At 71.2% G+C, this 27,712-nt stretch overlaps 1 protein-coding gene across 4 annotated transcripts in view; it reads right to left on the bottom strand.

Annotated features, from left to right (window-relative positions):
- Positions 1-2,361: 2,361 nt before the first annotated feature.
- Positions 2,362-27,712, bottom strand: part of ADGRD1 (adhesion G protein-coupled receptor D1) — a 51,972-nt gene continuing 26,621 nt past the window's right edge. For 3 of the 4 annotated variants that reach the window (XM_045844339.1, XM_045844357.1, XM_045844364.1), the window contains 13 exons: positions 26,336-26,477; positions 18,833-18,906; positions 18,192-18,315; positions 14,628-14,731; positions 13,371-13,482; positions 12,562-12,715; positions 11,301-11,367; positions 11,108-11,174; positions 7,189-7,280; positions 5,580-5,706; positions 5,303-5,344; positions 4,285-4,377; positions 2,362-3,512 (listed from right to left, as the gene is read on the bottom strand). In XM_045844339.1, coding sequence (XP_045700295.1) covers positions 3,417-3,512; positions 4,285-4,377; positions 5,303-5,344; positions 5,580-5,706; positions 7,189-7,280; positions 11,108-11,174; positions 11,301-11,367; positions 12,562-12,715; positions 13,371-13,482; positions 14,628-14,731; positions 18,192-18,315; positions 18,833-18,906; positions 26,336-26,477 — 1,294 coding nt within the window. In that variant the 3' untranslated portion in view covers positions 2,362-3,416. The remainder of the gene's footprint in view (positions 3,513-4,284; positions 4,378-5,302; positions 5,345-5,579; positions 5,707-7,188; positions 7,281-11,107; positions 11,175-11,300; positions 11,368-12,561; positions 12,716-13,370; positions 13,483-14,627; positions 14,732-18,191; positions 18,316-18,832; positions 18,907-26,335; positions 26,478-27,712) is intronic. The other variant, XM_045844348.1, reaches the window with a different exon arrangement.

Genomic DNA, 27,712 nt, shown 5'->3' with positions numbered 1-27,712 from the left:
GCGCTTCCCTGGAGTCCAGGCGGGGGGTGCCCACCTGGGTCCCCAGCGGGGTCAGAGCGGCCCCCACGGGGCTCCTGTCTGCAAGCTGCACGGGCTGCCACCCTGGTGGAGACGGAGCTGCTGCCACAAGGCGCGTCGGAGGTCGGGGGCCCGTGAGCTCGGGGCCGTGCGTGAGGCGGCCCGTCAGGGTGACGCCCCGCCGGTGTGCACACGCCCACACAGGTCGTTTTGCACGTGCGGCCGCCAGGTGTCATCACACCTCAGCACAGGTGTCCCCCACACCTGGGGCTCCTCACCCGAGTCAGGGTGAGGCTCCAGCCCCTGACCCGGGCCACAGCCCGTGGGGCGCTGGCCCCGCCCGTCTCGCCCCTGGCACCTGTCCGTCTCTGTCACCTGTGGTGGCTCCCCTCTCCGCTGGCCGCCCAGGCGCCCCTCAGCTCCTCCGTCCTGTGGGGCCGTCTCCCTGGCGCTTTGCTCCAAGCCCTCGGCCACACTGCCGGCTCTCAGGGGCCCTTCCCCGACCTCTCACTGCGCGTCGGTGAGTGTGCACGCGCCCGCCACACTCAGCTGTGCCCACACCCCCCAACACACCCCCCCAACACGCCTCCCAGTGACCCCCCCCATCTCACCGCCCAGCACCCTTGTGCTCAGAAGGCCCGTGACCGCCTGGGGTCGCTGTGCCCACAGCTCAGTGACGCAGATCTGTCCCCGGCCCCCACCCGGTCACTGTCCCCATCAGACTGGTTGGTGTCCCCTCCGCCATTTCTAGAACTCTCCCTCCCGTGTGGCAGGCGCTCTGGGGACGCCTGTTGGACGGTAGATGAGAGGGTTCGTCCTCTGAAAGGCCGAGGCTGCGGCCCCGGGTGGGGGCTGGGCCACGCTGACCCGGACACGGGCAGGACTGCCCGGGAGAGGCGGGGAACGTGGGTGCACCAGGGAGGGAGACCCCTCAACACCCCTCCCTGTGACGCCCGGAGCAGACCAGGGGCGGAGCCGTCTGCAGTTTGAGCGGCAGACGCAGCTGTTGGCTGGGCAGAAGCAGAGGAGCTTCCGGAAAACCAGCGATGTGAGCTGACGACAGGCCCCGGGGGCGGGGGGGGGCGGCCACCGTCCCGTCCACCTCGCAGCCCCAGGAGGCGGTGGGCAGCCGGGGTGCCCCGGGGACCGGCCCCACGCCCCTCCCCGCCCGCCGGCCCCAGGCAGTGGCAGTGAGCACCTGGCGTGGTGCGGGGCCTCCCCCCTTCAGGGGCCAGCGGGGCCGGCGGCCAAGGTCGGAGTCTGCGGTGACCCCGGAAACGAGGGCGCTGCTGCTGCTGCTCTCCCCAGCGCCTGTCCCGGCCGGCCGTGACCAGGTCCCCCCGGCACCGACCCCCCAGGGTCCGCCCGCCCGGTGTCACGCCGGGGTCCAGGCTTCCTGGAAAGTCACCGCGGTCCAGGGGGGGAGCGGGGAGTGTGTGGAAACCCGGGTCACGGTGGTCCCACGCCTTAAACCAGCGACAAACACCAACGACACGCGGTCGGTGCCGGTAGAACCCTGACAGAGGAGGGCGGCAGGAAGCCGTCGCTGCCGTGGGAACAGACCCAACAGCCGTTTCGGCAAAACGTGTGACGGCTCAGGGAATTACCTACTCCTTCTGAGGCAGAAACCCAATTTTGACATTTTAATCTGCAACATAATCAATAGAAGAAGAAATGAGCCATAAGCAAAAAGACATTAAAAAATCCATTTCTATCGATTGATCAGTCTGTATAGACAGAGACGATGTCGAATAAGGCACATACAGCCACGCGTGTCAGGAAAACACACGCTCTGTTACACAGGCCGTACGCGGGGCAGAGACACGGAAGCCACCGCGTCGGGAGATAGGCCCCCCCGGAAGAGCACCCCACCCCTGGGGGCACCCACAGGGGGGCGGAGAAGGGCTCCGGGGAGCCTGACGGGGATCGGCGGACGGTGGCACCACGGGCGTGGAGTGGGGCCGCGTGGGTCCCGTCTCCCGGTGGGCGAGGGCGAGGGAGCCGGCGGGCGGGGGCTGGGAGGGGCGTGCGACTGAGCCATCCGCCGCTGGGCAGAGTTGCCGGCCCCCACACCCACCGCCCCCTCCTGCCCTCCCTCTGGGCCCCTGGCAGGACCCCCCCCCCCCCCACCAGGCGGCTCCCGGGAGAGCAGGGGAGGGGCGGCGTCCGTGGCCGGGTCCCGGAGCTGCAGCTTGGGTGCTGGGTCAACGCCCCGGGCGTGCGTCCCGCGTGCACTCGGCCCGAGCGTGGTTCTCTTCGGATGTTTGTGGAGCGACTCACGGTTCCGCTCACCCCCCCCGCCCCCCGCGAGAGCAGAGACGCCGGACCACACGCACTGTGTCACGGACACGGAGGCTTTATTTCACCAGAATCGCAACACGGCTTCTCTACGCAGCAGCGTGTTCCCCGTCTGCCCTGGGCCGGGGCTGCCCGGGCACTCGGTTCCCTGCCACTCTCTGTCCTTGGCCGAACCGCACGGAGATGATAGAACATCGCGGGAGCCAGGATGTGCAGCGCATAGATGAAGTGCACCGTTCACTCACGAGAAGCGGAAGGTCGGCACTGCGTCTCCCGACGAGTCACGCCCCCCCGGGAGCGGGAGCGCAGCGAGGGGACAGACGTCCGCGTGTGAGTCCCAGGAGCACAGTGTCCTCCCTCCGGTGCACACGGCGGGGCCGGGGCCTGCTCCCGGGTCCGGAGGACAAGCCGCGCCGGCCAGGGGCGCCCCCGCATACCCCCGGGGGCTGCGCACGAGGTGTGAGGCACCGTCTCAAGGGCTGGTGGGCTGGTGCGCCCGGGCCCTCGCTGGACGGACAGAGGTTCCCCCCCCCCCGCCCCATGGACATGCGGCTCCGCGTGACCCCTGCCTCGGTGGGGGGTGCCTGTGGGCGATGGTCACGCCCCCATGACCGGGGCGAGGGGCGTGAGGGAGGTGCCAGAGGCCGGAGGAGGTTCCGCCGGACGCCGTGAGGAGCGGGCGTGCGGGCGAGAGGAGGGGCCAGGTCACAGTGTGAGAGCGAGTTTCCGGCACCGGAACCGGCCTGGCTGCCGGGAGCCCGGTGCCGCTGGGTGCCGCTGGGTGCCGCTGGGTGCCGCTGGGTGCCGCCGGCAGGGGACACGTTCCTCCTCCTCTGCCCCACGCGCCCCCTGCGCTCGGCCCGGCTCCCGGGGGGCTCAGCAGCCTTAAACCCCTCGAGGGAACCTGCCTCCAGGTCCCGGGCCCCCTCCTGGAGCAGATGCGGCCGCCCCTCTGGGGGCCGTGCCCCCGGGTCCCGTGGGCTCTCAGGGCCCCAGGCCCACTGTGGGCCGTGACGTGGGGCGGCCTGTGCAGCCCGACGGAGAACCGCTCAGCCTGCGGGGGGTGTGGGCCGGGGCTGCGGGCCGAGCGGGGCCTCCGCTCATACGGGCGACAGGTCCACGCGGTGGGCCGAGTGGCTGCTCTTGTCCCAGGGGCTGAACTTGGAGGAGGCTGTGCCCAGCCGGGTCCCGTTCATCTGCAAACCACGGAGGGGGGCGGGGGGGGGGTGAGGACCCTGGACCGGGAGGAGCATCCCGGCCCCGGTGGGCGGGGAAAGCCGGCCTTGGGGCAGACGAGGGTCCTCCCTGCGGGGCTCACAGCTCCCAAAGCGAGGGTCTGGAGCTGGCGAGGGCACCCTTCCCCCACCTTCCTCGCCAGTTCGGGGGCCCATTCCCTCGCTCCCGCACCGTCTGTCCACCCACCCACCCGTGCACCCATCCTTTCACTCATTCACTCATTCATTCATTCACCCACTTACTGATCTCCATTCACTCACTCACTCACTGATCTCTCCCTGCCTCCTTCCCTCCACTCCCCCACCCCATCTGTCCATCTGCACGCTCACCCACATGCCCCGTGACTGGTGTTGGCTACGGGATCTCGGCCGTGAACAAAGCAGGGGGCACCGGGCACGGAGGAGGGCCCCGGGGACAGTGTGCCTGCCGCCCCCCCTGTGCCCACAGGGCCCCACCAGCGTGTCGGACGCCTGTGTCCGGGTCAGCTGACCTGCGTGTCCTTCCACCCCCAGTCGGTGGGAGAAGTGCTGACCCCGGGCGGGAGCAGGAGACGGGGCCGTGCGGTCTCGTCAGGGACAGGGGACCAAGGGGGTCGGAGCCCCGGCTCAGGGTGCGAGCAGGCCCCAGGCCAAGGCTGGGCGGGGGAGGTGGAGCAAGGACAGTCAGCACTGACCGGCAGCCGGTGGGCGGAGCCCAGGGGGGTGGGGTCGGCGCGGCCCCACCCCCACTCACCGCGTCGGAGCCGAAGGGCTTCGGGAGGGCGCTGCGGCCGGAGCTGCTGCTCAGGGACCAGACCTTGGTCTTGTGCTTGAAGGCGGCTCTCACCTTGGAGGCAGGACAGAACGCGGCGCGTCAGAGCCGCCTCGGACGGAGGCTGTGGCCCCCGTGCGGCTGGCTCCCCGGGGGGACAAGGGGCTGGGCCCGGCCCCTCTCAGTCTGGACAGGGGATGGACGGGGCCCACATCCCCTGTGAGCCGCATGGGGGCCGTGACGGGGGGCCGTGACAGGGGCTGTGACGGGGGGCCGTGACAGGGGGAGCGAACACACAGACACCGGTGTGGCCGCCGTCGTGGCCCAGCCTGGGCTGCTCCCTGTTCTCTGCAATCACAGGACCCCCTTCCCCCGGCCACCAGCTTTCTCAGCCACACCCCCGGCCCGTCCGGCCACCCCGGGCCTCCTCCCCATCCGACCGTCTCCTCTGAAAAGGCGGGGAGGGGGGGGTTGCTGGGTTGCATCTGCCCTGTTGCCACGCGTCCCCCCCCAGAGACAGTTCCCCACGACCACCAACCAGGTGCTGAGGAGGACCAGGCTGAGCCCGCTGTTTCAGGGTGACCCCCCCCACCGGGGGGCTGGAGCAGCCCCTGCCCTCCCCAGGGCCAAGTCCAGAGCAGGTGCCCCGCCCCCGGCAGCACCGAGAATGACGAGGGTCCCCGGGCCAATCCCTGCCGTCGGGACGGTTTCCGAGGGCTCCGCGGGGGCAGGGAGCTGACGACATGCTCGGGAGTGCGTGGACGCCTCAGCATCCCGCCCTGGGACCCAGAGTCTCCTCTCTCCTGCCCCCCACCCCGCACCCCTGCAGGACATCCGTGAGAGAGGAGGCTTGGAGGTTGCTTAGCAACAGGAAGGGAGGGAGGGGCTGGCAGAGAGCGGTCCCAGGGGCCCGACTTGTCCCCACAGCAGGCTGGCCGGGCAGCTCTGCCCACGCCCTGCGCCAGTTCGGAGAGATCGCCCGCTCCCCAGACAGACGTACCTCTGAGTTCAGGAGGCAGTGGAAGAGGAAGATGAAGAAGCCCTGAGGAGGAGGGGGGGCAGCGTTAGGACCCCCGAGTTCTGTCAGGAACGCGCCCCCCCAGGGTCCCCACAGACAGCTCTGGCCCAGGCGTGCCGTCGGCTCAGGGACGCTCCCACGCTACCGGCCCGCAGGGGCATGTGCGGCAGCGAGAGGGCCCCTCCCTGCTCGCCCACCTGCAGCCGCCCCCCGTCCCTGCACTGGGCGCCCACCTGCAGCCCCCCCCACTGGCGCCCACCTGCAGGGAGTTGAGGATGGCGAAGATGTACTGGAAGGCCACTGTCTCATGGTTGACGGCCAGCACGCCGAAGACCCACGAGGTGCCCAGGATGGGCAGCAGCACGGCCACAGCCTTGGCTGTCAGCCTGCGCGAGGAGCGGGGTCAACACTGAGTGAGCCGGCGTGCGCGTGAGGGACGGACGTGTGGACGGACGTGCGGACGGAGAGGCCCAGGTCTCAAGAGTCTGGGGACGCGGCCAGACGGTCCCGGGAGGACGGCACCCCGAGCCGCTCCATGCGGGACGGTAGGGCGCGGTGACAAGTGCCACCCGCGGCCGGTCTTCGGGGGCACGGAAGGCCCTCCTGGCGCACGGCCCCCACCCGCACACCTGCCCCCTCCATGGGCACGGCTCGGACAGCAGGGGGCGCCAGCCAAGGGGCGGGACCGGGGGACTGAGGTGGCAGGAGGGAGGGACGGGGCTGGGGACAGGCCGGCCTCCCGGGCCAGCCCCGATCACACAGCGGCCACGGAAGAGCACGGGTCTGACCCCTGCCCCGGGGGCCTCTCTCCCGCCCCAGGGCACAGCCCCCCGCGGTGTCCAGCGGCTGAAATGCCCAGGAGGCTGGAGCCACCTGTCACTTTGACTCCCAGGGTTTGGGATTCATTACAGAATAATTGCCTCATCGATCTGCTGCTGACACATCCCCGTTCTCCCCGCAGGTCGGAAACGATCAGGTCGGAAACGATCGACTGCGGCCGGAGCAGCCCCCGCGGGGCCGGCCGCCACACCCCCGGGAGGAGCCACCCCCCACTCCCGGCCTGCGGCCCGGCCAGCGGGCAGGCGGCGGGGCTGGCCACACCGGGAGCCCGGGTGGACGGTGTGACCGAGTCCAGGGGCTCGGGTGGGGGGGGCGCACTTTCCCGCGGGCCTGCCCCCGGCAGCGGCCACTCTGTCGCCAGGAGGCGGGACGGCCGCCTCTGAGCAGGAGGGACCCGAGGTCACAGAGCCGAGGGGCGCGGGGGCCCTGGGTCCAGGTGGGGTCGTCTGGTCCCCGCGTCCAGCGGTCCTCTCGCACCCCGGGCTTCCCAGCACTGGGGACCAGCCCCCCTTTTCTTTGGCCAGTTTGGGCCGGGCTTTCTGTCGCCTGACCGTGGCACACGGGGGTCCCTCCCCGGCACCTGCCCCTTCTCCAACGGCCCAGCCCCGAGCCCACCGGGGTCGCTCTCCCAGGGTGTCCCTCCGCGGGGCAGCCCCGTGAGACATCTGCGGCCACCCCCCTGCAGACGCGGGAGGCGAGGCGTTCAGGGTCACGCACGTCACATGGTCCCAGTGGACAGGACAGCAGGGGTGGAGGCGGCACTGCCCTGGGCACGGGGGCTCTGGATTCCTCCTCGTGAGCCCACCCCGGGGAACGCCCAGAGGACCCCTCTTCCTCAGTGGGGCGCCGAGGCTGGGACAGGGGCCGGTCCTGGTCTCGGGGCCCGAATAAGGAGCCAGGCGAGGACGCCAGCCCCGTGTTCCCCCTGGGGGGGACGGCGAGGACAGAGGGGGCGGCCCCCCCGCCCTCCTGCCACCTGAGCCACCCCCTGCAGGTGGGGCCCCCGTGGCGGCCCAGGGGCCACTTACTTGAAGGCACTGGGGTCTCCGTGCACCTTATAGTTGTCGGCGCTGATCTGCGAAATGACCCTGGTCACTGCGACGAGGATGCCCACGTTGACCTGCGGGCGGACGGGGCGGGGGGGGGGAAGGGCGGGGCTGGAGCTGCGGCCGGAGCCCGGGCCAGCAGATGCCGCTCAGCAGGGGTGCCGCCCACGTCCCCGAGCCCCTGCCCCGTGGGGCGCACCACAGCCCTGAGCACGGGCTCGCTGCGTCACCCCGGGGAGTGGACACACGCCCCTCCCGAACCTCAGTCCCCCCCTGGGTGTCAGAAAGCAGTGACTGCCCTGCTCGCTGACCACTGAGAGGGCGAGGAGGCCCTGGGGAGGCTCCAGCTCGCGTCCTGGCCCCCGGGGCCCTGACCCAGTCCCACAGTCATGTGGCCCTTGGGGCGCGGGGCCCCACACGGCTTGGGCTCCACAGGCGTCCTCCACCCACGGCTGCTGTGCATTCTGGGAGAGCACGCTGCCCCGCCTGCCGGCCCCACCTCCTCCCCCTGCAAGATTCCCGGGTCCTCGCGCACCCGCGGGCGCCCAGGCCTGGCCTGCAGCGGCAGATGGGGAGCCACCTGGACGCCCACCAGCAGGCCGCAGAGCGGGGGCTGCGTGGCCGCCCACTCAGGGTGGGATGTGGGCAGAGAGCCCTCCCGGGGCTCCAGGAACCCGGCACAGCAGACGGCGCCCTGAGGCCCAGAGCGGTGGGCGGGTGCCCCGGTCCTCACCAAGCCCCCGGGCCGGCCCGCTCGCGGGCGGGGGCAAACCGGCAGCGGAGAGAGGCTCACGGACCGAGGCTGCTCACGTGCCGCTACAGCGTTTTCTTCCGAACGTTTGCCCACGAGTGCCAGGATCCAAACCCAGCGACCTGACTAAATTTCCGCCTCGAACCACCGTAAATTAAAAGGGAAATTACATAAACCGTTCTCCCCGTGAAAGTCGCAGCCGCATCCGATGAGCCGCACCCGGCAGGCTCATCGCCACCCCCTGCTGCTGGGTGTGGGCGGGCGCAGCCGCCCCGGGCTCCTCAGGGCTCCCGGTGAGGAGTCGGCGCACACGGGCTGCTGCTGACACCTGCACGGGGCGGGGCGGGGGCGCACATGGGGTCCTGCTGACACCTGCACGGGGGGGGCGCACACGGGCTGCTGCTGACACCTGCACGGCGGGGGCGGGGCGGGGGCGGTCACTGAACGGCGAGCGGCATGGGGCCAAGCGTTTCACAAGCGTAACGGCCCTGCAAGTGGTTAACCGGCCTCCAGGTCCTGTGTCACGTGCCGGCCCCCCAGGACTGGAGGGAAGGGTCCAGGTGACGGCCGAGCCGCTCCCGTCACCGGCCGTTGGCGCTCGTCTGGTCCCCGTGTCTCTGGCCCCGCTGGTGTGCTTGGTGCCCCCCCCGCCCCAGCCTGGGCCCGTCTGGCTGCACCTGCAGGCACACGCCCCCTGGTCAGGGAGCCCTGACAGAGTGGGAGCAGTGAGGGTCTCAGGACCCCCCACGGCACCCCTCGGACCTGGGGTCCACGCACCCTTCCCGTCAGAGCTGAGGCAGCGAGCATCCTCGGCTTTGCAGGCTGGTCCGTCCTACGGCATAGGAGCAGCCCCGGCCACTCCTGAACACGGGCTGCGGGCCGGCAAAACCCCACCCACAAAAGTGGGCAGTGGGCCAGCCCAGGCCACAGCTAGCGGACCGTCACACCTGACGACAAGCCCACTGAGCCCCCTTCGCAGCCCCCTCTGCCTTCCCCGCTGCCCCACGATGTCCCATTCTCCCAGGGAGCGACGCAGACCTCAGGCCGCCTCCAGGGTGAAACTGCCCGGGAGCCTGACCTCGAGGACCAGGCCGGGCGTGGGTCTGGAGGTCGCGCCCCCTCGGGAACGACAGCAGGGCTCCAGCAAGCTTGGAGGACTCGGGGGATGCTGGGCTCCTGGTGCCGGACCGCACACTGAGGTGGGTGGGGCAGCACCTGGGCAGGGGGCCCCGGACCCGCGCCGTGGCTGACCGCTGACCGACATCGGAGGGAAGCTCAGATCCGTGGGAACACCTGGGAGGGGCCGACCTGCCCGGGGCTGCAGATCGGACGGGGCCGGTGGGCACAGAGGGTGGGGGCGGGACTTCCGGATACACTCCCCCTGAAACTCGTCAGTATCCGCCCACAGACCTCCCTCCCCAGTGGCCAGGCCCGGAATCATTGCCGGAGACTGGCCTCGGGGCCGGAATCTGCTCCGTTTTGGCGGGAGGCGGGAGGGCTCCGCCAGGCCCCGGAGAGTGGAGGGGGGAGGCCCAGGATCTCCGGCGGGGAGCCCTGTCATCCTGAAAAGGCTGGTGACAAAGTGACTGCAGATGAACTTCTCTCGGGCAGCCCTGGGGACAGGGGACAGCCCTGGATTTGAAAGCTCAGTGACACATCACCACGGCAACGCGCTGCCTCCCCGCTGAACATGATGAACTGAAGGACACTGTTCTCAGCTCTTCGCCGACACAAAGGACGGACACTCTCCGGCCACGGCCCCGTCCCCATCCCCGTCCCCACCGGAGCCCTTCCTGGAAGGCCTGTCCTTCACAGAGGGGCTGTGAGCCCCTCACTCGCAGAGACGGCACGGGGACAGGATTCTGACCGTTGGTGACAAAGAGAGACAGCACCCAGGCACGGCCAGAAGCCGGCAGGTACAGAGACGGACGGGGCAGGAGGGGGCTCCCTGGGGGCGGACCTGACCTCGCCGCCCCGCCCCCTGGTGGCCTGCGGGCCCCTCCTGGGGCCAGACCCCCAGTGTCCTCCACACCTGCCCAGGGCAGCACCCGGGCACAGCAGGGCGGGCGGGGGTGGCGAGGGGGGACATGGCCCCTGTCCACGCAGCCTCGTCCCCCTGTTGCCCCCCATCAGGGCCCGACCGGGACCCCACGCAGCACCGGACGGGCCCCCACGGGCCCCAGAGCTGGGAGCTCCGCCGGCCCTGTGGTCCAGGAACGACACTGTGGCTGCGGAGGACCCAGGAGCCCGGCAGGGCCACACGCCACCAAGGAAACGACCCACTGTCCTTGGACCCTCCAGCGCCCGTCGCCTGGTGGGGGACAGGCGTGGGGGGAGCAGACTCAGTGCGGCCTGGACGAGGGCCCCCCTGAAGGCGCCGTGAGACTGGGAGGTATCCCCCCCACACCTGTTGGCATCGCTCCCTCGCCTGGGGGGGACCCACCCACCCCCCTCAGAGGCGGCAGCTCAGAGGCTGTGTCCCGGCCTGGGGGGCAAGGCGCCCGTGCTCGGGGGTGCCGGCCCCACCGAGAGAATAACCAAGGCCTCTCTCCCCGCGGAGTTACCAGAATTTCGAGTGACCCCGGGGTTGGTCACCGGTACGGGGACAGCCCGTTGGAGAGAGGGGCCAGCTCGCAGGACAGCATCCCTGAGGCGGGGAGACCGAGGCACGGGCGGGGGGCTCGTCTGGCCCCCGGCCCCCCAGGCCTGGCAAGTGCCCCTGACCATGGACTTAGAGACCCCTTTCTGTTCAACTCCGAGTGGGGTCTCCCGTCCCCAGAGCCACAGGAGTTCCCACTACGGTGTGTGGTTCGGAGGCCCTCGCTGGCCCTCCCCGACGTGGCCCGGCCCCGCAGCTCCCTGACCACGACGCAGCGTGGGGAGAACCACGGGGGCCGGGGCCCGCGGGCCTGTGAGGCTCCCGCTTACACCTGTGGCTTCACCTGGACCCCCGCAGACGTGCCCCATCTCCCTGCCTGTGGTTTGGGGAATGAGAGTCCGGGCCACCCCCCCACGAGGGGACAGGAGCGACACTCACCCGGCGGGAGCTGTTGCAGGGATGGGTTCCCCGGGCTTTGGGAACCCCAGGGCTCCCCAGCCCCCGCCACCCCGCCGTCCCCCCAAGCCTGGGCCCCGGAGGGCGGGACCTACCACGATGACGAGCAGGGCGGGGGCCACGAAGGCCCAGACGGCGCCACTCTGCAGCGACAGCCAGCAGCTGTGGAGGGAATTGGGACGTCACTCGGACAGCCCGGCCCCGGCTCCTCCGTCCAGGGGAGCAGCCGTGACGGGACAGCCCAGGGCCGGCCCGGGCACCGCCCCGCCACACGAGGGCCGCACTCACTTGTTCCCGGTCCCGTAACTGTCCACGGCACAGGACACCGAGATGACACAGATCAGAAGAGGGAGACCTGGAGGGGGCGAGTGCCGGACCGCGTCAGCGTGCTCATTCCCTTGGCTGTGCGTGTCTCACCCGACACGTGTCTGACCTGACACGCACACGCAACCACACGCTGAGAGTGGACACAGAGCGGCCGGTCCTCAGGGGCCTGCAGTCTGAGCGGGGAGGCCGCACACACGTACATGCACACAGAGGCGCACCAGCCAGGCCAGGAGGGGGACCGCTCCCGTCACGGGGGACCTCTGTCACGAGCGTGGCGTCTGCGTGTGAGCGTGGCCAGTGCGGAGGCAGAGCTGCCCTTGCCGGCAAACACCTCTGGCTGCGGCTCCTGCCTGGACGCCCGGAGCCCCCAGGTCAAGGAGGCCACCCCGGGGGCGGCTCCAGCTCCTGAGGGCCTCCCGTGGGGGCCGGGAGACCACGGGGCACCTGAGCGGGCGAAGGACCCGGGGGCACTGGCCGCTGCCTGGGGCTCAGTGGTGCCATCACCAGGACCCCCCCCACACACACACTGTGGCTGCCTGTTCTCTGCGGGGACGCCGGGCGCACACTGACTGCCCGGCCCCTTCTCCTGAGTCTCTGCGGCCCCTCCAGTTCCAGCCCCTGCCCTGCGAGCCCAGGGGCGCGCCTGCGGCGACCGCTCGCTCACGGGCGGCCGGAAGTCAGTCACGGAGAAAGCAACACGGCGAAAGGCACGTGGGAACTGACCACCACACCCACCGGTGAGTCAGAAAGGGAACCCAGAAGCAAGCTGGAAGGCACGGTCGGAGGAGTGGGAATGAGCCCCCCCACCCCCCGGCGCCCCGCCCACGGGGTGCAGGCGAGGGCGTGGAGGGGCCGAGAGCTGCAAACGCCCGGCCCACCAACAGAGGGCGGTCTCCGGCCGCGGATCCCACGCCCTCGCGACACCGCGCTGGAGGGAGGGGAGCCCACGAGACCACAGGCAGGAGGCGGGAAGGAATAACGGAGACCACGGCAGAAACAGACAAAGTAGATAATAGAAAAGTCAGGAAAATAACTGAAACCAACAAAATCAGTCTTTGCGAAGTTCGCCAGGGTAGGTCGGGGGCGCGGCTGGCACGTGTGCTTTGTCCGGGCGACAGGGTCCCTTCGTCTCGCTTTCTCGAGGTGTGAGGTGGGGGGGAGACCCGCCCCAGCCCGGCCCGCGCCCACCCCACCCCAGCCCACCCCGGCCCAGCCCACCTACCCCAGCCTATCCCGTAGTAGGAGCGGAGCTTGCTGTTCTCCGAGCCGAAGACCTTGACCACCATGCTGTAGAGGTGCAGGCCCTCCACCAGCATCCAGGCGAAGGCGCCGAGGAAGAAGAAGTGCAGGAGCACGGCCAGCACCCGGCAGGGGACCTGGGGGCAGAGGGTGGGCTCTCTCCGGGTGCTTCCTGCGGGCCCCGCCCCCAGCGGCCGCTTCCAGGGCGTCCTCCCGGGGGGCTTGGCTCCCGTTTCGGGGCCGACCTGGATGGGGCCTGTGACTCACGGGCAACCAGTCCCGGCCCCGCGCTCCCTCCCAGCCGCAGTGCTCGGTCCACAGGGTGTGGGAATCAGACCGGACGATCAGCACACACACCCCCCTCCTCTGACAGGACTGGCTCAGGGGAGGCACGCGACCCACGGGCCCAGGGCGGGTAGAGCCACCAGGGAGCAAGGTGTCCCTCCTCCCCCCAGACTCGAGGCCAGGAGCCCGGAGCTTTGGCAGCCACCTTGCCCTGCAGGGGCGGCCTGTGGGAAGGGCAGGGGCTCGGGGACGGAGGAAGCGGCCCTGTGACTGGCTGGCGCCTGGGGAGCCCGGAGCGGCCGTCTCTCCTCGGGAAGGTGTCGGCCAGCCGCCAGGGGGCTGAGCCCAGAAACCGGCCTGACTGTCACCTGCTGTCTCCCTGGCTGCACAGCGGCCTGGCTCCTGGGCAGCGCCTGAACTCTCAGTGGAAGAGGGGTGGCCAGCCAGCAGAAGGCGCTGCCCCCGTGACGCCAGGGGGTGACAGAGGGGTGACAGAGGGCCGCTCACCGTGCCTGGCTGGCAGTGGAAGCTGACGAGCAGCAGGACCTGGGCCACCAGCACAGCGAAGGACAGGTTGGCGTGGATGTGGTAGCGCTGGTTCCGGATGGCGCTGACGGAGCTGGGCCGAGGGCAGAGGGCAGAGGGCAGAGGGCAGAGGGCGCGGTGAGTCCCCACTGGGCCCGAGAGGCCCCTGGGAAGCCGGGCAGGGTGCAGCCGCTCCTGGCCGCGGGCCCTCGGCGGCTCCCGCGGCCGGCACAGGCCTGCCTGCACCGGCGCCTTCCGGTTCCTGGGCACCCGGCAGCCTGCCCCAGACCCCGGCCTCCACACCGGCCGCCCCTCCGAGGCCGCCTCCCGCCCCGGGGCCACGAGTGCGGCTCAGGCGTCCCTGCCCGTGAGGGAGCTCCAAGTCCTCGCTCCACGGCTGTCCCCGCCTGGCACTGCCGCCGGCAAACCAGTGTCTGTGCCCCCGCACCTGCTCACCGCCAGGCCCCCTTACCTGCCCCGGGCACAGCTGCGTCCCCGGAGCAGCCCACACCTGGGGGGCGGGGCGGGGCTGAGCCGACAGCTGGCGAACCAGGGACCCGAGTGTGCATGTGCTGAGCACACCGAGGAGCCCCTCCGGGCCCACGCCCGTCCCCCGCCTGGCTCGGACCCCCTGGGCCCTCCTCACTCATCCCCTGTCCACGCGCCGGCCTCACAGCTCCCGACCGGCCAGTCCGGACCCCGGAGCCACGGAACCGCCACGGCGCCAGGCAGAGGAGGGGGCGCAGGAGTCTGGGGGGATCCCGGCACACAGCCCCGGGGGTGGGGGTGGGGGTCACCCCAGGCGTGAGTGAACACTCGGCGGGCCTGGGGTCTGCAGCTGCAGGGTCTGCCCCGAGGCACGCCCCCATTTCACTTTTCCGCCCCCACGAGCGGTGCCTGTTTGATGTCTTTGTGGGGCGCGAGGGTGGGGGTGTCAGTTCTGACTCTCACCTGGCCAGTCACCTGGGGGACTGTTCCAGAAGTTTCCGGCTTCGCTAAAGCCAGTGCCCTCCCGGCCCGCAGGCCCCAGGTCTCCCCTCTCTCCCTAGCACCCCACGGCCCGCTCCCTGCACCCCAGGTCTCGGCAGGAGCGGCGACCCAGAGCAGCCCCCCGGCTGCGACATTCAGGGCCTGGGCGTTCGCCGGCTCAGGGGACCGAAGGGGGAGGGGAGCATTCACGTCACACAGAGCGCCCGACCCCCGGGACCCGGGGACCCGGGCGAGCGGGAGGTGACTCACGAGAGCATGGCGAAGGTGACCAGCGTGACGGCCAGGCAGAGCACGGACAGGGAGCAGCCGACGTAACTGATGGACGAGAGCGCCACCTGGTGTCCGTGCGTGAGCTGCGGGGAGAGCAGAGCCCCGGGGTCGGCGGGCGGCCGGGCACAGGGTCAGGCCCCGAGGTCCCTGTGGCTGCAGCCCCGCCAGCGCACAGCTGAGCACAGCAGTCACTGCCCCCTCGTGAATGCACCACGACCCCTTAGTCCTGCTTCTCCCCCGAAATGTCCCGTTGTTGCCACCAAGAGAGGTCCCGCCCTGCGGGGTCGGCGCTGGGTCTTGTACGTTTCGAATGCCCCAAACGGGGCCGCGGCACGCTGCAGACTCCCCCCATCCAGCCTCTGCCCTGCCACTGCCGGACCCTCCCCGGCAGGAGCGCCCGCCCCTCCCCTCGTCTGCACCGCAGGGTCCACAGCCGGCCGGGGGCGCTGGCTTTGCTGCAGAGCCGGACCCGGGGGCCACGGGCTCAGTCCCCGGCGGCCAGTCCCAGCCGAGGGCCCGGACACGGGACCCAGTCGGCGCCGAGAGGAGCCGGTGACGGCACACGTGTGACGTGCCCACGGCCGTGCGGGGACACAGCCGTGCTGTGTGTGAGTGCAGGGCGGGCTGTGCTAACGCCCCGTCCTCCCGGAACGGACCCTGTCGAACACGTGGATGCCTTAGCAGGTGCAGAGCCACAGGGGAGGTGTCAGGGGTCCCCGCTTTTCAAAGAGCCGGGAGTCTGTCCAGGGGCGGTTCTGGCGGGGGGGGATGGCAAAGCTGCAGGAGTGCAGACGGGAGCTGTCTGGGGGGGCACTGCATGGGCTGGGAGGTGTCTGACCCCCCCACCCCCCACCGCCCCAGGAGGAGGGGGTCCACCCGCATCACAGACAGGGAGCCGAGGCCCCGAGCAGGCACTGTGCAAGGCCACAGAGTGTCGGGGAGGGACCCCGAGTGTCTGCAGGAGCAGGGGCAGCGCCCCGGTCAGGGAGCGGAGCTGCGCGCAGTGGGTGCCCCTCGGGCGCTGCTTCAGCGAGTGACCCTCGCGCTCGAGGGGGCCCTGGAGGGGGTCTGGCCCCTGTGTGCTGCACACCGCCCCCCGCCCCCAACCCCAGTGGGACTCCGGCGCCGAGGTGCTGGGGCCGTGGTGCTGGGCTGCACGAGCAGCCGCTGGGCCGGCAGCCGGGCCCCGTGACCAGGGAGGGGTCAGAGCGGACACGGCAGGCAGTGGGGTGGCCCTGGAGGCCCGCTCGCCCCAGCGGCGGGCTTCCTCTCCCCGCCCGGCTGGGCCTGGAAATGCCGGGAAGAGCCGGGTTGGCTCCGGGACGGGGGTCCTCTGGGTCGGAGCCCACAGGCCCCGGCGCCGCCCGGCAGGCATGGCCCGTGAGCCCGGAGGCCGGCCGGGCCGGGGTCCAGACGCACAGACGAGGGGACCGCCCCCCCGCGGAGAGGTGTCTTCCTCCTCCACTGCTCCAGCAAGAGTCCCTCCCAGGGAACGCGTCTGCCCCCCAGGAGAGACGGGGGACGCCCTGCCGCCCCCGGGGGACAGAACAACAACGCACACGGGAACACGTCACCCCCGGGCGGGGGGGCGGGGGGGAGGGCGAGGAGGGCCGTGGGGACGGCGGGCGGGGACCGGGCCCTGCCAGCAGGGGGCAGTGGCTGCTCGGGCAGACGAGGAAGCTCACAACTTCATTTACATTAAAAAAAAAAAAGGGAAACCAGAAATCCAAAATTTCAGGTCTTGTATCTGAGTCTTAAAATAGCCCGAGGGCTGTTGTTTGAGCCTGCGTGGGCAGAACGGGACATGCCCACTGGCCAAGGTCGGCCTCCGGACCACGGCTGGGGACTGGGTCTCCCCGGCCGGCCCCTCCCGGCCGCCGGGCCCGCCCCAGGCTCCGCACTCTGTGCCTGGGACCCGGTGGCCTTTCGCGGTCCTGGCCAAGCGCTCCTGCCGCCGGGACGGCTGTCGAGAGCCCGCCGGAGGAGCCGGGGCGAGCCAGGGGGCCGCAGGACCTGACCACCTGGAGAAGAGCGGCCACACTGTGTGGCCTTGGGACCCCCAGCCCCCACCGCCTTCCCCATCCCCACTGTGTGCAGCCGTGGTGGACCACCGTCATCCCCACCTCCGCCCCCACCTGTCGGGCCCTCCCACAAAACGCAGCCTTGGGAGCCCCCCCAGGTCAGTGGGCGTGACCACGGCCCACCCCTTAGCGAGTGCGTGTCGTCTCCTGACGGACCGCCCCCGTCAGCCCGGAGGTGCAGCGTCCGCGAGTCGGAATCCACGCGATGCTCCACCGAGACCCCCGACGTCTCGGTTACCCGGCCCCCCCCCCCCCCCCGACAAGGCTGTGCCACTCCCGGCACCTTCTGCTCTCGCGTGTTATCTGACCTCCTGGCTCCCTCAGCTCTGTGACACGGGCTCTCACGGGGCGGGGGGGTGTCCGTGCGTGACGGGCTCCACCCCGGGTTCTGTCTGTCCGGTCACCCCCCCGCCCCTCCCACCCTGCCACCCGTCCCCACGGCCGGGGCAGAGTTCGGGCAGACGCTGCACGGATTTGCTGTCACGGCGACGGCTGCCTTCAATTTTTTTCCCTACGGTTCACGAGAAGGTTTGTTTTTAGCGTGGATAATTTTATGCTGTTTTCGAACCGACCTTTCCTGGCAGCGAGTAGATACGGTTTGCTCCTGCGAAGACACCCACAGACAGTCTAAATCCGGTCACTCCGCGGAGTGGTGACAGATTCGCAGCCGTGAAGGGCCTCACTGGGGTTTTTCAGCTCGCGGGACCAGCGGCCTCCCCCCTCCGCCCCCGCCCCGCCCCCCTCCGCCCCCGCCCCGCCCCCCTCCGCCCCCGCCCCCGCCCCCGCCCTGCCCTCGCCCCGCCCCGCCCCGCCCCCACATGCCGCCCGCCCCGCCCCCCTTCCGCCCCCGCCCCGCCCCCACGCATGCCGCCCCGCCCCGCCCCTGCCCCGCCCCGCTTCCCGCCCCCGCTTCCGCCCCGCCCCACACTGCCGCCCCGCCCCGCCCCCCGCACATGCCGCCGAGGGAGCCAATGCAGCTGGGGGACCTGGAGGGGCTCGGGGCCAGGCTCAGCCCCGGTGGCCCTGGGGAAGTGCCCCAACCCTCGTCTGTGACGGTGGGGACGGCAGCCCCTCACTCACACGGGAGGAGCTGTCCCCGGACGTAACCCCTTAGAGAAAATGCTTCCACGGGCGGGGGGGGGAGTCTGGGGGTCATGTGTGCCTGAACGTAGGCAAGCCCACCGAGCCCGCCCGGACACTCGGACACGGGCCAGAGTCGACGGCCTCACTCGGCCGGGCTCCCCGGCCGCCCGGGGTCCTGAGGCTGGAAACGCCGGTGGGCGTGCCTGCCCCTCGGGGGCCTGCCTGGGGCCCCCCGGAGCCGAGATTATTTCCACCAAAGAGGCGGAGCCTCAGGGATGTCCCTGAGCAGCAGCCTCCCGCCGGCCCCCGAGGCTGACAGCCCCCGGCTCCGCCCCCAACCGCACGCAGAAAGGGCGCCCCTCCGGGGCGGGGCTCTCACCTCCAGCGGGACCACCTGCATGAGGATGGCGAAGTTGGTGAGGTGCATGCAGCGGCAGACCGAGTAGCCCAGGGTCCCCTCGGCCAGGACACAGCCCTCGTTCGACCAGACGCCCTGCCCGGAGCTGCGGACGGACCAGACGGCGAGACGGTGAGACGGTGGGCCGCGGGGACAGGGTGGGGGGGCTCCTTCCGGGAGAGGGAAGGGGTCCGGCCGCTTTGCCACGGTCGCCTTGGACGGCGCCCGGGCTGACGCCCAGGGAGGCAGGACGTGTGGCGGCCCAGAGTCCCTCCCAGGGCGCCTCGGAGCCCCACGTGCAGGGACAGGGACGCAGCGACCGCTGGGGCACGGGGACGCCCGAGGACGGAGTCGCCCCGGGTCCCCCAGGGGAGTGGCCACACAGAGGGCCGGAGACACCGGTGCCCGGGTGGGGACCGACCGGGTGGAACGCGGAACGTGGCAGGTCTCCGTGTCTAAGGCACGGAACACGTGGCGTGTTCTCTGTGGGCAGAGCCGCCACGTCCGTGCGTCACCGAGAACACGGCCCGAGAGCTCGTCTGGGGGGGGGGCGCTTCCTCACGGGGGCCTGGCCCCTGGCACGCAGGCGGCCACCCCCGCCCTCCGGCCCCCGCGGGCGGTACCTGAAGTCCAGGAAGGCGCAGTACAGGAAGACGCGGTTGCTCTCGTTGGCGGCCTCGCGGTGCTGCCTGTCCGTCTGGAACGAGAGAACGGCGGGCTCCGTGACGCCGGGCTTCGGGGGGACAGCTGCGCCCCACAGCTGCGAGGCCGGGCTGTGAGAAGAAGCTGGCTTCCCTCTCTGCCCGCCGTGGCCTGAGAGCGCCAGTGCGGGGCGGGGCTCCGGCCACCGGTCCTCTGCCCGCCCCTCAGGACGCTGTCTCCCCAAGACGACCTCCCGTCCCGGGTCGCTGCCCCGCGTGAGTCCCTCGGAGGGGCGCCTGCTCTCCCATCCCCGCCCGCCACCATGTTCATGCGGCCCTGGACACCACGCGGCCTGTGGCGTGGTTGCTGGCTGATTCGGGTTCCGTCTCTGTCTCAGGTGTGCGAGGAGAGCCTGTGGCCCTCTCGCTCTCTGCTGCACCCCAGGGCCTGGCGCCTGGCACACGGCAGGCGGCCGCTCGACACTTGCTGGATGGAGGGACAGAAGGATGGACAGTCGGTGGATCCCGGACTCTGCTCCCCGGAGTGTCGGGCACCTGATCCTGGACTCTCTGGGCGCCAGCTCAGGGGTACGGCACCCGCCCCTCTGCCTGAATGAGACGCCGAGCCCCCAGCAGCAACCGACACCGGGGGGCCGGGACCCAGCGGCCGCCGCAGCAGGCCGGCTGCTGGCAGGAGGAATGCGGCGGTGGGCCCCCCGCCAGCACGCCGGGCACCTCTGAGCTGCCCGCTCAGGGCGCTCTCCGGCCTCTGGCACTTCCTCAGAGCCGCCCCCTCCGCGGGAGACCGCAGCGTGACCTCTCCCCCCGGGGGCCGTCCCGGCGCGCCCCACGGGAGCCCCGTGTCCCCAGTGGTCGGCGAGGCCAGGCCCTGAGTGTTCCTCCGTCACCGCCTCCCAGAGTCTCCTCTGACCGTCCCCCGGGGCACATGCGGCCGCGTGAACGCTGCCCGTCCCTCCCCTCGCCTTCCGCCTCCAGCGTCTCAGGGTCACTGACGTGTTACGGGGCCTCTCACAGCCCCCCGAGCAGCCCCCTGGCCAGGACGCCCCCCCGCCCGGCCCCCGCCGCGAGGCCACCCTGGCTCCTCTAGTCACTGGCATGGTCACCTTCTCGGAGCCGCCTGTCCACCAGCTTTCCACCCGTGTCCTCCCAGCAGCACCAGGCTGCCCGGGGGTCTGCCCGCCACCTGCCCGGGGCCGCAGGACGCTCAGCTGTGCCCGCTGCACCCGCGGCCTGGGCGGTGCGAGTCTGCGGGCGGGTGGCGCGTCCTGGTTCCTCAGGGAAGCTCCCGAGGGGGCCGCTGTCGGGCAGCTGGACCTGCCGGCCGCAGGGCGTGTGGCTGAGAAACCGCAGGGCCGCCCGTCCCCGAGGTCACGCGGCTCTGGCGAATGAGCTTCACCGGAGCCCTACGGAGGCCCCCGGGAGCCCACGGAACACAGCTCCAGCTCGAGCGCCTCCGCGGAAACACCCGGAGATCCCGAGGCTCCGTTCGTTCTAGCCCTGCTCTCCTCGGCTACACCCGCCACGCTGCCCGGGACACCCCGGCCGGCGCCCCTCCCCACAGTCACGGAGGAGGGTGGTCTCCATGACCCATCCAGGGCTGCAGAACCTGCAGCCTGTCAGGTGGCAACGCACTTGGATTTGAGGCCCGCTGAAAGTGGAGAGACGCCCCCGCCCCCGCCCCCGCCGTGCTGACGAGAGCCGGTCGTGGCCGATGCTGGGACAGGGGGAGCCCCGTGTCTGCGGCCACGCAGGGCCACATGAGGCCACCAGCGGGGGAAACGGGGGTGTGAGAAACCCACAAAACCGAAGCTCCAAGTCGGACCCTGGCGGGGACCTGCCCAGCGTGGGTGCGGCCACCTTGGCAGTGGCCCTGGGCCCACGCCCCCCAGCCTGGCGCTGCACCTTGCTGTCACGATGGGCGGCACCTGTGGGCTGCTCGGGGCACGGGGTGGGGACCCGCACTGACCCACCCCCACCGGGCACTGAGGGCTGTGTGGGCCCAGCACTGCCTCCCCGGCGACCTCGGGCCCAGCCGGCCCTGCCCCGATGGAGGAATTTTAAACTCTGCCCCACCGACCACAACAAGCCCAGTGTGAGAGCGGTCAGAGGGCGGAGGGCGGAGGGCGGGCGGCGCTCGCTGGGGCCAGGGCCAAGGCCGCACCCCGACTGGGAATCTCTGGCCCTCCCGGCGGCTCCTGCCGTGGGAAACGCACAACCGCTCCCCGTGTGTCTGCAGTTTGCCACCAGACGGGGTTGAAGGCTGTGCCTGCAAAGTCCCCGGGGCCGTGGCCTGGGCTGCCACAGGGAAGGGAAGGGAAGGGAAGGGAAGGGAAGGGAAGGGAAGGGCTACACAGAAAATACGACATCAGCAAAATCCGCCCGGTCTTCCCTGCCTGCCTCCCCCCTGCCCTCCAGCCCGGACCCCGGCGGCCGGGCCGGGCCGGCCGACACGCTCTTCTGGAGGGCACAAGGGATGGGCGGCCGTCCCGTCCCCAGGGGGCCACCCGCACGGGGCCACGGCCTGGGATTCTCCTGCAGCCAGAACACCGTCCTGAGTCGTTAGCCCGAGTGTGAGCGTGGACGTGGGTCTGGGGACAGAGCTCACACTCAGAGCAGGCAGACGCCGCCCCAGAGCAAACCTGTGCCCTCAGCGGGGAGGGAGAAAATGCGGTTTTCACCAACCGCAAACCGAAAACAGAACTCCCCCCGCACCTGCCGCCGGGGCAGTGGCTGATAATCGGGGAATTCCATCCCGGGCCCGCCCCGGGGGCCTGTCGGGGCGTGGAACGGTTTCATTTGTGCGCAGATAATGGGGTGGCTGTGAGAGGTTATGAAATCCTGATCTCTTTTACAGCCCAATTCTGAAGCTGTTAATAATATCATATCATATTTATGGTCCCTGACCTGCTGACAAACCACGTTAAAAACGCTGTCATTTTCCATGGAAAGGGAGCCATTTTACCGAGAAAAGAAAGCGGGGATTTGGAATGCCACAATTTGCACCCTCGGACTGGCAGTGGGCGGGGGGGGGCGCCGGGGGGCCGGGACCCCCCTCCCCCGCATGTGTGGGTCTCCCACCGTCTGTCCCCCACTTCCCACTCTCTGCTCCTCCCTTTTCTAAGCTCCCGAGGAGAGAGGTTTAGCTCAAACTCCTCTGGGCCTGAAACACCCCCACGAAGAACAGCCTCTTCCCCGGAAGTTCTCTTCCTACGTACTCAGAGACAACCTTTCGAACGGGGAGAATCGTGACCCGTGCACAGACCTGAAGGGAAACACACCCGAGTCACGATGTGACTCGCGGCCCCTGTCGTCGCGAACACAGCACCCTCTGCTGCTCGGGGGTCGCCAGTGGGCGTGAGGCGGTGCTGCCCTCCAGGACAGGGCGCAGTCCCCGCCTCCTGCTCGGGCCCCTGGGACCTCGAGTCCCAGCGCAGGCTCCGGGCTCCATGCAGTCCCCGGGGACCAGCCCACGCAGAGGAAGGCGGGCTTCGGGGACCACCCAGGGCAACGTTCGCACGCCCAGAACAGCCCCTCCTTCTCAGCTCCAAGTGCCGGGGACCTGCTGCCCCTCCCGCAGTGCCCACGCCCACTCACGACCCCTCCGCTCTGGCTGCCGCCGCCCCGAGGACAGGCCACTCCTTCCCCAACAAAGCCATTCCTGAAAGCCCGCACGGTCCCCTGCGGTCACACCCGCCCAGGTGGCCCGCGGTGGCCCCCGAGACCAGCGCTTGTGGAGGCAGCTCGTGTGGCCGCCTGGTGTGCAGGCCCCTGTGGGGGGGCCCCGGGGGACGCCGCCCGGTGGTTCCCTCCTCCAGGAGAGGCAGAGGGGAGGGACGCCGGATGAGCGCCCTTCGTCCTCCCAGTGGAGGAGGGGAGAGTGGGCCCTGGTCCAGAGGGAGCTGCTCCGTGCAAAGCTGTGCCGGGGCTCGGAGATTCGGGAACCGCGAGGGCGGGGCGCAGGGGTGGGGCAGCCAGAGGGCGTCAGGGCTGTGCCTGGGGCGGGGGGGCGGTGCCAGGCCCTCCCTGACAGCAGCCAGCGGACCCCCTCCGCCAGCGGCCCCCCGGGACGAGCCCAGGGCCCCACGGCGAGCACGGCCACGCTCCGACCCCCACGCGAGACCCGCCTTCCTCCCCTGGGCAGCCGTCCCCCCGCGTGTCCCCCAGCTGGGCCCCGGTGTCCTCTCTGTCCCTCCACGTGCTCACCCCCTCCTCCTGCCGGGCGGCTGTGGCCCAGCCCCAGCGGGGACCCGGAGCCAACCGGGCAGGGGGTCCCCAGCACCCCTCTCTCGTGGGACCGCTCGGCTGCCTGAAGCTCGGGGGACGGAGCGGAGGGAGGGAGACACAGGTTCCCAGGCCCCGCACTCGGGTCCTGGACGCGGGCGTGTCCCCGAAACCCGGGAGGCCGGCCGAACCCGGTCCTTCCGGCCCCCAGACGTGGCCGGGGCCCCAGTGCAGGCGTCTCTCTCGTGTGGACTACAGAAAGTCCCAGGACCGACACCCCCTCATCACCGGGAGCGAGTTACTGATCCGGACGAGAGCCGGGCGGCGCCGGCTGGCCCTGCGCCCCGCCAGCGCACGGAGCCCAGCTCGGAACCCCCGCCTGCCCCGGCCGGGCTCTTCCCGGAGTGGGGGGGGGGCTCAGACCCGGGAAGCCACCGCCCCCAGTTCCCGGCAGCCCTGAGGGCGAGGGTCCAGGGGCACTCCCGCAGCTGCCGGGGGGCTGGAAAGAACAGTGTCCTCCAGGACAGGGGCTCCGAGACGACCGGGGTCCCCGCCCCCGCACCGCCCGGGCCTGTTCACAGTTTCGGAGAGTCTGCCGGCCCCACCCACCCTGCGGACGCCTGTTCTCCGGGGCCAGAGGGACGGACCACCAGCAGAGGCCCAGTTCCCTGTCCTTGAAGGCGGATGTTGCCACGTGACTGAGTTCTGAGTTCTGACCGGGTGGGGGGCAGGTGCCAGTGCACATGCCACACGGGGGTCCCGGGAGCCCCTTCAGAGGCCCTGACAGGCCTGAGCCCCCCCCCCCCAGAGACACGGAGGTGACGGGCGGAGTGCCAGCCACGTGGGCTCTGAGGGCAGGTCCCGGGCCACACCCTGCACAGTCCACACCCTGCTCGTTCCCCTCAGAGAGGAAGACAGGTCAGCGGTCAGGCCGCGGTCATGGGTGGGGGTGGCGGAGGGTGGGGGTGTTGACTGCGATCACGTTTCATAAGAAGCAAAGCCTCCTCCCAGGGGTTCAGCGCCCTCCACGCAGCTCGAGGGGGCTCCAGCCGACGCTGACTCGTTCCGCCTGGAGACCCCGCAGGGCAGACGGGAGCGCCGGCCCCAGCGGGCGGAAGGACGCAGCTCAGGACCTCATGGGGCTGCCGGGCATCTCCGAGGGTCACTGAGCACACTGCCCGGTCCCCTGAGCCTCCATCCCCATGGCGGGGAGCAGCTGCAGCGTGGGCACAGGGGTGCTACAACGCCCCGGCGTCCGGGACACAGGCTGGCGGTGGGGGAGTCTCCTGGCTGGGGGTCACTGGCCTCTCCCTGCTGAGAGGCCACATGGGAACAGAGGGGCGGCACCTGGCTATGGAGTCACTCTCGCGGAACCAGGGTCACCGCCCTCCTGTCACTGGGAGCTGGCCCCACCCCCCAGGGGTCGGGGACTCTGCTCCCGAGTGCAGCCCCGTGTGGCCCCGTGTGCTGTGCGTGTCATGACCCATGAACCTCCCTGGGTCTCAGGGGCGCAGCATCCAGTGCCCAGCCCCCACCCCCATCACCCGAGCGTGGGGTCCCGCCCTCACCGAGGGTGGACGGCAGCCTGTCGCCATGCGCAGCCACACGCTCCCCTCTGCGCGGAGGGGACACGCCTCTGCGCCCACCTCTCCTCGAGGCTCCGCCGGCCCCCTCGCGCCCCCTTCCCCTCCCCCCACCACACAGCACAGCAGCCTGCCCTGGGGCAACTCACTCCGGCTCGAAGGGGAGGGCCGCCCAGCCGTGCTGGGCAACGTGGAGGCGGCCTCCGAAGGAACCCTGAGCCCTGGGCAGCGCCGGGCGCGGCCGCCCTCAGCCGCCGTCCCTCTGGTATGATAAACACCACCTGCGCTGCCCTGCGGCCGGGCCGCGCTCCGAAACCCTGCTCCAAAAATAACTGCCGCCACCGACCACTAGACCAGGGCTGCTCCCCAGCTGACCTTTCCCTTCTCTCCCTTCTCTCCCAGCTGGCACCTCGGGGGCTCCGTGGAGACCGACGTGGAGCCCCAGCCCCCCGCCCCCCTCCCCGGCAGCCAGGAAGCCCGGGCGCCCCCACCCCCCACCCCGGCCCTGCCAGGGGCTCACTCTGGATCTGGACCCGGCGGGAGGCGAGACAGTGCAAAGGACCCTCAGAAAACGGGGCCCCGAGCCCCTGCCCAGAGCCCTCCCGAGCAGACAGGCCTTTCCCACGTGCCCCCCCCCGCCCCGAGCCCCCTGCGTCTCCACGGCCAGAGACTGTGCGTCCTCAGAGAAGAACGTTGCGCCTCCCGAGAGCACGGGGCTCCCCCTCCCGGCTGATGCGGCACCTCAGCCTCCCCCGCCGCCCAGGCCCAGGTCCCACGGCCCCGCAGAGCTTCCCGCACCTGCCCGGGCCTCGCCGGGGGCCGGGGGTGGGCAGGAGCCCCCCCCACCCCGTCCCTCAGGGTGGCCATCCCGCTGGGTGGTGATGGCCGCACGAGGCTTTACCCCGGAAGACCCGCTCTGTATCGTCCGTGGTCGGCAGCCAGAGTGGTCGCATGCAGACACGGGCCGCACGCACGCACGCGAGGGCGGTGACGGGGGAGGTCGCGGGGTGGGCGCCGGCCGGAGCCCAGCTCCTGCCTGAGCCGACAGCGACGCCGCCGCCGACCCTGAGCCGGGACGGGAGGGCGGACCGCGGTGACGTCGACGCCGCCGCTCGACGCGGGGGGGAGGCATGGGAACGCCGTCCCACTGTGCGGTTTTCAGGTTTCAAGTCGTTTCAGATAAAAAGCCGAGAGAGAAAAGTCACGGGGGCTGCAACCCCTGGCCGCACGGGCCGGTCCGACCCGCAGGCTGGCGCCGGGCCCAGCCCCTCACTCAGAACCGAGCCGGGAGACGGCGGCGCATCCGTCCGGCCGACAGCCAGCGTCGCGGCAAGAACTGCCCCCCGCCAACAAGGTTGTTCACTGTAGCCAGGGCCCGCCCCCCCCACACGTCCGTCCGTCCGTCTGTCCATCCGTCTGTCCGTGAAGCTGCCCCGGCCTCAGAGCCCTTTCCACCCCATGCCGGGATATCCACCCAGGCCGCGCGGCCGCCCCACCTGCCTGCCGGCCCTCCCTGCCCCTCAGGCAGGGTCCCCGACACGGGCCGCTGGGCCGGCACCGGCAGCTGCACAGACCCTTCCCAGGGCGACCCCGACGACCGGAGGTCCCTGCGAGCCAGGCCACACCAAAGGGCAGAAAGGGGCGCGCGGCCCTGACTCACCAACTCGTGGGCCAGACGCACGGTGACCAGCGGAGAGGCCGACAGGTTCTGGGAGAGCGTGGGCGGCGGGGCGACCTCCAGGGAGATGAGGTGGCTGGCGGCGGACAGCAGGCAGCCCTGGTGAGCCGCTGCCTCGGCGATCCTGGGGGGGGGGGGGGGTCACCACGCGGAGGGGAGGGGGGCGCGGCGAGAAGCCTGCCCCGCCGGCCAGGGGAGTCTGTGGGGACAGAGCTCTGGTTTCCCGCGGTCAGGGCCGGCTGCCCCCGCCCGGGGGGTCCCCGCGCCGGCGCCGGCCTGAGGCTGGGCCCTGCGCTCGGCGTCCGAACCCGGAGCCTGAGTCCCGAGGCTCAGACCCGGCCCCTCTGCGGCCCGACGCCGGCGCCACAGGTGGCACGGGCTCTGGTCTCGCAGAGCTCACCGATTTCTTTTTTACGTTTTACGTTTTCCTTTGCATTAAATTCACTGGGGTGACGCGGGGTCACACGATGACGCAGGTCGCAGGCTCGCGGTCCCAGCGCGTCCCCGGCACCATCGCAGGGTCCACGACGTGGGGGGGCGCCCCGGGAGCGTGGAGGACACAGAGGTCTCTCCTTGGGGGGCCAGCCGCTCCCTGTGGTGCGAGTGGGGCTGACCCATCCCGAGCCCTAGGAGTCTCGTGAGCTTAACTGGCCAGTGAGAGCGCAGGACCCTCTGGCCCCCACGACTGGGGAAGCGGGACGGGCCCACGGCCCAAATGGGCCAGTCACAGCTGTCCCTGGGTCTCCGTGGGGTGGGGGGGTCACGTACACAGACCTGGCCCATGAGTGGGCACAGGACCCAGGTGGGCCAACTGCAGCCCTCCCCGGTCTCCACGGGTGCACCGGGAAAGAGAGCCCCTCCTCCTGGCCCTGGACCCAAACCTGCGCGGGTTCGAAGCCACCGGAGCCAGCCATACCCCCAGGCGGGGCCTTCCAGACATGAACCCACATGCAGGAGACGGGAGCAGGAGACAGAGGCAGGTCTAGAGGGTCCTCTGGGTCCCTGGGTCCAGCCGGGCCTGAAGCTGACGCGCTCCCGCCCTTCCCAGGCCCCTGGGCCCTCCATCCCCAGCCTTCCGCGTGAACTGGCGTGTCCAGCCCAGTCCCGGCAGACGGAGGGGTGTGCTGCCGTCACGGTCACCGAAGTGGAACCTGAGACCCGGGGTGGTCGAGGCACGAACCCAAGGCCACCGGCCAGCTCCAGGGGGTGCCGCAACCCGACCCAGCCTGCGGGCCTGGCCGCCGCGCTCTCGACCTGCCCCTCGGGGCTCGCCGACCCCCCGCTGGGGCCCCTGCGTCTCCTTCCAGGGCCACAGCACTTCCTCGCACTGACGCCGCGGCGTCGGGCGCTGGCGTCGGG

Source organism: Phyllostomus hastatus, unplaced genomic scaffold, assembly GCF_019186645.2.
Source record: "Phyllostomus hastatus isolate PE091 unplaced genomic scaffold, TTU_PhHast_1.1 phas_contig_1162, whole genome shotgun sequence".
In the NCBI taxonomy this organism is placed as follows: domain Eukaryota; kingdom Metazoa; phylum Chordata; class Mammalia; order Chiroptera; family Phyllostomidae; genus Phyllostomus; species Phyllostomus hastatus.
The sequence above is the reverse complement of the archived record's forward strand: the minus strand, read 5'-3'. Positions and strand labels throughout refer to the sequence as shown.